General features: G+C 40.0%; 1 protein-coding gene across 1 annotated transcript in view; it reads left to right on the top strand.

The window, feature by feature from the left end:
* Positions 1-300: 300 nt before the first annotated feature.
* Positions 301-8,071, top strand: part of plppr5 (phospholipid phosphatase related 5) — a 182,563-nt gene continuing 174,792 nt past the window's right edge. The window contains exons 1-2 of the mRNA XM_062977987.1: positions 301-667; positions 1,554-1,628. Of these exons, the coding sequence (XP_062834057.1) occupies positions 1,560-1,628 (69 nt within the window). The 5' untranslated portion in view covers positions 301-667; positions 1,554-1,559. The remainder of the gene's footprint in view (positions 668-1,553; positions 1,629-8,071) is intronic.

Genomic DNA, 8,071 nt, shown 5'->3' with positions numbered 1-8,071 from the left:
GCAATGAACCCTCCGGTTAGCTGTGCACCTTGCTGCACTTTGCCAGTACACTGAATTAAATCAAGAGTTCCAATTTGCCAAAACCACTTCCTTTCCAACCAGGGTAATAGGTTCTCTCTTTGCTGGTATGTTTGCAGAACTACTTTCCACGAGTCATGACTCTGCATTTCAAGTGCCTACTACTGACCTTCAGCTTCTCATGCATTCGATACTCCGCTGCCCACCCTGCAGAGCCTGCCTTCCCTGAAGGAGCAGAAGACTTGCCCAGAGCCCTTCTCTGGCCCTTTGCCAGGAGACACAGCTGAATTCCCCTCCATTTCAGCCAGACTCCAGAGAACACACCCTCAGACACAATCACAGGCCACCTACCCACACCTGTGAGATGTGCTACTCAAACACTGTTGCATCTGCCACTGTGGGAACACTGTGGTTCAAAGCAGGCAGCCCTAGCCTTGCAGAGCAACTAGAAGCAAACATCCAAGCCACCTTTAGGACAACCTGACTCTGGGTTAGATTCTTACTGACTCTTCTCTGATTGAGAGTTGCTGTGTGTTTCCCAGCCTGCAGGACCAGAATCCAGAAGTATTTTCTCCTGACGTTTCACCCACATCTATGGCAGGCATCCTCAGAGGTTGTGAGGTATACTGGAAAAAACTAAGCAAGGAAGGTTTGTATTAAACATCTGTGGAAGTTTCAGAGTGGGAGAAAGAATTCTTGTCTGTTGGAGGCAGGTGTGAATGTTGTTAATCACCTTGATTAGCATTAATGGCCTTGCAGACTTCATGTCCTGGCTTCTTCCTTCCTGGGGGAATGCTTCGTTTGGAGGCGTATGCTGTTCGCTGTTGTCAAGAGAAAACCTTTACCTTTACCTTATGATCCATAAAAAAGTGTGAAATAGAAGATTTAGAGTTGGAATGGAAAAGAAATGCCCAATTTTGATCCATAATTGATTTGCATTTTTAACATCTATATTGAATATGATTATAAATCTCTGGTCTTATACTGCAAAACTGCTATTCTGAGTAATACTATGGCAGTTAAAGTGGTATCAAACTATACTAATTCTACAGTGTAAATTCACCCTATGTGAGGTTCCACACATCTTTTGGTTGTCACTAGATTTTGATAAAACAAAAGTAAAAGCAAATTTCAATTGATGCATCTGGGAAATCAAATATTTTGATTAAACTCTTCTACCTTGGTCTTTCCCCCCTCATTCCCTGCTGAAAAAAAAATATAGGTAGTAGCTGCTGGAAAAAAATAGATAGTAGCTGCTGTATCCCATATCTCATTTGCTCTGTTATGCAGAGGGACCCTGAAGTAGCCAGCTAGAAAGGGAAATCTAGAAATGTACAAAGATGGATTTCATTTATTCATGAAGTCATTATGATGGTGTGAATGCTATGCACAAGTCTGAATTTATTTGCCTGCCTAGTCTTGCACAAGGCTTTGGAAATTTACTTCATTGAGTATATTTTTAAATGCTTAAGCAATATCAACATTTTCAATGCCTATTTTACATCACGCATTTTCCTTTTTTTTCCTCCCCACAGGTGAACATGCTATCCTATGCTAAACCACAGCCTCGTAGGAATAACACACTTTTGCCGTGTTTTGTTTCAGTTGAGGTAAGAAAACCCTTGATGTGTACTGGTGGGTTGACCCACTTATGTTTGTAGAAGCAAGGGGAAAAACCTCTTATGAAAGAAACAATCTTATCTATCAGTGCGTTTTTTGTAGGCACATGGAGCCATTCTGGTGCCACTTTAGACTACTATCAATTTTCTAGTAACCTCTTTCCAAACAGAAAAAAACATTTTCCAGCATTATTGATGTTTCTTTGAGGCAATGGGAAATAATGGACCTCTGCCCCTTGATCCTGCCCACTAACAAGTGTGTGTATGTGTGTGTTTGGCTGTAATTCTCTTGTGGTTTTATATTAGTTTTCATACATTGCAAAAAGGGCATCCAGAACCTCTTTGTGCAGTGTTTTGACCAGATGTGAAATACTAGTTGGAAGGATTCAAAGCACAGCTTTATCTCCTAGAAATGCCACCACTGTCTCCCTTCGCCCTCTTGTTGCTTGCCTTCAAGTCATTTTCCACTTATGGTGATTCTAAAGGCAAACCTATCACAGGGTTTTCTGATACCAAGAGTGTGCAATTTGTCCAAGCTCACCACAGCATAGCATTCTGGTAGAACTTTATGGGCCATAATCCTTGGCTTTACAGTTTCCACAGTGATAGATTAAGTTTCATGGGATCAAAATTGCTTGTAGAGGTTAATAATGGCACAGCAAGTATGTGAAATGGAAACTGGTTCATTTTATGCATATTTTCTGCATATTTTTGTGATCGACTCTGGGGGTTGGTGCTCATCTCCATTTCTAAGCCAAAGAGCCGGCATTGTCCATAGATACCTCGAAGGTCATGTGGCCAGCATGACTGCATGGAGTGCCGTTACCTTCCCGCCGGAGCAGTACCTATTGATCTACTCACATTTGCATGTTTTCGAACTGCTAGGTTGGCAGGAGCTGGGGCTAACAGCAGGCACTCATTCCGCTCCTGGGATTTGAACCTGGGACCTTTTGGTCCACAGGTTCAGCAGCTCAGCACTTTAACACACTGTGCCACCAGGGGCCCCTATTTGCATAGGGACCCCTGTGATGTTTTTCTGCCTGTGCCCCAGTTTAGAAGATTTCACCTCACTTTCTGTTCCTGTGGTAATTGGATTTGAAAAATTTGGCTCATTGTGGAAACAAGGATTGGGGATAAAGTTTCTGTTGAGCCACCTTTTCCCCATCATAACATTCCCAGGAGTGAATTTCCCTCCCAAGGGGTAGATTTATTTCACTTCCTGTTGTCTCACCCTATTCTTAAACATGAGTCATTTATAAGTCAGATGTTTGTAACTTTGGGACAGCCTGCATGGGAAGCTTTACCTAATACTTCGAGGGAGAACAATTTTTTTCTATTTAATTCAGTCATGGAAAGGATATTTATCTTGCTCAGTGGGTCTCAACCTGTGGGTCCCCAAATGTTTTGGCTTACAACTCCCAGAAATCCCAACCTGTTTACCAGCTGTTAAGATTTCTGGGAGTTGAAGGCCAAAACATCTGGAGACCCACAGGTTGAGAACCACTAAATGCGGTTAACAGAGGTGCACTTTGGTTTCTGTCTCTCTATTGCTTTTATATTGTCTTTCAGAGAGCTTCTCAAAAGTCACTCTGTCACGAATCTGGGTGTGGAATGCCCTTAGCCTTCCATCCTAATCAATTGCAGTGTTTATTTATTTATTTATTTACCCCCCATTTGTACCCTGCCTTTCTCACCCCAGAGGGGACTCAAGGTGACTTACAGATACACATATCGGGCATACATATAAAATAAAACAATAATAAAAAATTCATACAATAGCATTAAAATTCTGACAATTAATTAAAAATTACGCCATCCACAGGTCATAGTCTGAAGTCATTCCATGGTCATTGCATGAGTTGTACATTTCTTATTGCATTACATTCTTAGCCAAAGGCTTGATCCCAAAGCCAGGACTTCACTTTCCTTCTGAAGGCTAGGAGGGAGGGGGCCGATCTTATATCGCTAGGGAGGGAGTTCCACAGCTGAGGGGTCACCACCGAGAGGCACTGTTTCTCGTCTCCGCCAGCCGCGCTTCTGAAACAGGCCGAATTGAGAGCAGGGCCTCCCCAGATGAACTTAATCTTTGAAGTGGTTCATAGGGGAAGATATGTTCAGACAGGTAAGCTGGGCCAGAACCGTGTTGTCATCATTATAGTGTGAAATAAGTAGAAATCACATCCTTTTGCTTTTGTGGAACTCAAGTGGAATCCTATGGCCACTACTCAAGGATTACTTGCTTCTGACAACGGTGGCATCTGACACATTAGCCAAGAACTGCATAAAGGCTTTTATTGCATCATGCCAAAGTTAAAATATAGTGTTGTTGTATGATCCCATTGCATGTGCTTTAACAACTAACACAAAAGCATAACTTTAAGAATGTTATGAGACATAGCACTTTAGGAAAAATTGACCCATCAAGTAGGACTGGATGAAAGTCAAATCAAAGTGGATAGTTTTGGTATACTTTTATTGCATTCATCAATCACAATGGTAACATGAAGAAACCAGTCCCACTAAAATATGGGGGAAACATGGGGGAGGGGGATTCTTGATAGAACTGATATTCTATGTTATCATTCTTGTATGATAATTATAACAAACATATTTCCACAAATGTACTCCCTCAATTTTTCTTAAAAAGAAAGAACTAGCTAAAAATAAAGCAGGAATAGACAGAGGAAGGCTGAGTGTGGCTTCTATAAAATGTATTTAATTATATGACATAAATTTTGTAACTCTAAGGGAGGAGAAGGCCTGAGGGAGCTTAGGATCTGAATTAAGCTGGCCATTTCTCTAATATTCCCCTATTTTGACCTCATCTTCACCCCTTCCTCCCCCCACTTACACTGATTTAAAGTGACACACTGGTATAACAACATTACTATGCCATTGAGATATCACTACTGCACTGTAATTTAGCGTTGCAGCCATATTTTTCCAATGTGATACTTATCCACGTGGTATACCTCAAGCGTAGGATTATAACATAAATCTTTTCTCCTGGTCTTTGAATTATGCTACAAAATATGCTTTTATTTTTCCTTTTAGAAAACTTTCCACAGATAGTTACATACAGTAAAGATATCAGTTTATGCATCTTCCGGTCCCAATTCAAGGTGCAGACCATCATCTATAAAGCACTGAACGGTTTGGGACCCACCTACCTCCGTGATCGTATCTCCTTCCATAAACCTGCCCGTTCCTTGCGATCATCCGGAGAGGCCCTGTTATCACCATTGCCTATATCCCAGGCTCGCCTTGTAAGTACAAGGGAGAGGGCCTTCTCTGCTGTGGCCCCCCGATTGTGGAACTCACTTCCCACTGAAATAAGGCAAGCTCCCACTCTGTTAGCTTTTAGGAGAGAATTAAAAACATGGCTCTTCCATTGTGCTTTCGGTGAGTAATGTCTGTCATATATCCCCGTATTACTCCCCTCCGAACTTCTATCCTCTAGATTACCCCTTCCAAATGTCCCTGCCCATAGTGGAGTACTTCTCTGTCCCTCTCACTCCGGGTTTTATCTTTGTGTTCAAGCGGCCTGCCCTTGATTTATTGTTTTTTTGTTTTTTTTTTGATTTCTTGATGTTCTGTTTATTATTATTTATTGTATTTTAAATGGTGTTATGATATGTTGTTCTTATATTTTATTATGTTGTATTGCTCTGGGCATGGCCCCATGTTAGCCGCCCCGAGTCCCCATTGGGGAGATGGTGGCGGGGTATAAATAAAGTTTTATTATTATTATTATTATGCATACATAAAATGTTATATCCATCTATATTTTCATTATAGATCATGATTTTATATCTGAATCTTACCTGTATCTTTTACCACTAGCTTGCTGTAGTTTTTCCTCATCACGCATCATAAAATTTCCAGCACCATATTGTTTTCTGTTTTAATCAAAGACAAGTGGAAATGGTATCTCATTTCCAGTACCATCTAATTCTAGAAGAAGAATGATTTGCCTCGACCCATATTGAAGATCACAAACTGTTTCTAATAATCTATCCTGCTATTTATTTTCTATGTAATTATCTCAAAGTAGCTTCTTGGTGTATTAAGTTGCACATTTTTGGCATAAAAAACAACATTTGAGTTATTTGCAGATATACAAAAAGTTAATCTGCTGCATGCTTCTTATTTTGGGGGGGGGGGGGGTAAACAGTATATTATAGTTAAGGTACATAAAAGAACAATAAATCATAGTAGATATAATCAGGTAGCAATAATTTTGATGTATACATGCATATCTACGTTAGTCAATCAACCAGTTCATTCTGACATTGAATTATTATTGTCAGTAACTTATCTTAAAACATATAGTCTTGCTATTTCTACATATTATCCACTATTTTTAGTCTAAGCTTTCTACTCATTAAATTTTTCACCATAACATTCAAACAACAACACATGATGTATTACACAGGACAGATCATACACGCACCCAAAAGTCCTATTCCACACAAAATAAGACCTCATCCCCAAACTCATGCATCCTTCATGCTTCTTAAAAGACATCTTAAACACTTTCATTTTCTTACATTTATAAAAAAAAATACCAAAATAGAATTACTAAATGTTATCGAAACCACTTAATGGTCATAACTGTAGATGACTTGTCGAAGACGTTATTTCAGTAGGAAGAATTATGAATTGGAAAATTGCGTCCTCCACAAAGAAACATAGTGAGGAATAACATCTCTAGTGTTGGAGTCAATAAAGTGCAGTATTGTTGCATGTGGACTCAACTCTGTTTTGTGTCTTCTAAGCCCACTAGGATATCTCCAAAGGTGGAAGCTTTCATCAAATTAATTGTATTTATTTCACGTATATCTCATCTTTTTTAGCAGGGTTGGCAAGGAACGTGGCTTCAATAAATCTTTAAAATGTACACTGAAACAGAATATTATGTGTATAATGTAATGCAAATTAAATTAGTTAACCTAACAACTGGAGATAATTTAAAACATCAAAGCAGTTGTCATTAATCCGTAGAATTAATCCCATGTTGGCCTCATCTTCCTCTTCTTACCTTTTTCTCTAACTTTCTGTTGTCGTCTCTCTCTCCTTTTCCTTATAATAATATCTCAGCCATGAACTAGACATGTAAAATCTCCAGTTGTCATCAAGCAACATGTAACTCTAAAAAGCTAATGAATATATGATGATATGTGTCACAAAAAGGAAGGAACATCACCCGAAGAGGAAAGAATGAAAATTGCCAAGTTGCAAAACGAGTTGGAGTGATCTGACTTCAATACCTCTAGACAGTGAAGTCACTTCACATTCAAATTTTTAAAAATTTTAGGAAAATCAGGGGAGCAGCTGAACAAAAGACGTTCCGAAGGTGGATTTGGCTTTTGAAGGGGCAAATATTGTTACTTGGAAAAGAAAATGTTTGTGATCATTTTGGATAATGTATTATAAACAGAATGAATGGGAATCAGGATAGAACTATTAGGTCAGAAAATGAAGCAACCAAGATTAATTTATCATGTCAGAAGTGAAGCGAGGGTACAGTTGAAATGTATTTAAAAACTTGGCATAATACTAAATGTCTTTTGACCAGTAGCTGGTCACTTGGAGTGCCTCTGGTTTTGCTATAAGAAGATCCTCCATTGTGCATGTGGCAGGGTTCAGATTGCACTGTAGTAAGTGGTCTTTGCTCTTTTCCACACTTGCACGTTGTGGACTGCAGATTGGTTCTGCATCTTGGGGTGTCAGAGCGCAGTCTATTCAGTGCCTTCCAAGTCCCTAGTCTTCTTTGTGCCCAGGAGGGAGTCTCTCATTTGATATCAGCTTGAGGTTGTGGGTTTTAGCCGGCTACTTTTGGACTTTCACTTGCTGAGGTGTTCCTGTGAGTATTTCTGTAGATCTTAGGAAAGTATTTCTTGATTTAAGGTGTTGGCATGCTGGCTGCTATCTGAACAGGGAATGGGCTGGAGATGTCACTGCCTTGGTCCTTTCATTATTGGCTGCTACTTCCTGGCAGATGTCAGGTGACGCAATACCGGCTAACAGTATAATTTCTCCAGTGGTGTGGGGTATAGACATCCTGTGAAAATGTGGCATGTCTCATTAAGAGCCACATCCACTATTTTAACGTGGTGAGATGTGTTTCACACTCGGCATGCACATTCAGCAGTAGAGTAGCAAAGTCTTCACTGTGTCAGGTTGTGATTCCCAGCTTATGCCAGTCAACTTTCATATGATATTATTTCTAGCACCCACTTTTTGCTTGATAGTCAAACAGTGCTTCTTCTAAGTCAGAGCACAATCCAGGGTAACTCCCAAGTATTTTGATGTGCTGCAATGCTCTGGTGGGATTCCTTCCCAGGTAATCCTTAGAACTTGAGATGCTTGTCCGTTCTTAAGGTGAAAAGCACACGTCTGTGTTCTCAACCTGGGGTCCCCAGATGTTTTTG

The sequence above is a fragment of the Anolis carolinensis genome, chromosome 4 (genome assembly GCF_035594765.1).
Source record: "Anolis carolinensis isolate JA03-04 chromosome 4, rAnoCar3.1.pri, whole genome shotgun sequence".
NCBI classification, from domain to species: Eukaryota; Metazoa; Chordata; class Lepidosauria; order Squamata; family Dactyloidae; genus Anolis; species Anolis carolinensis.
The sequence above is the reverse complement of the archived record's forward strand: the minus strand, read 5'-3'. Positions and strand labels throughout refer to the sequence as shown.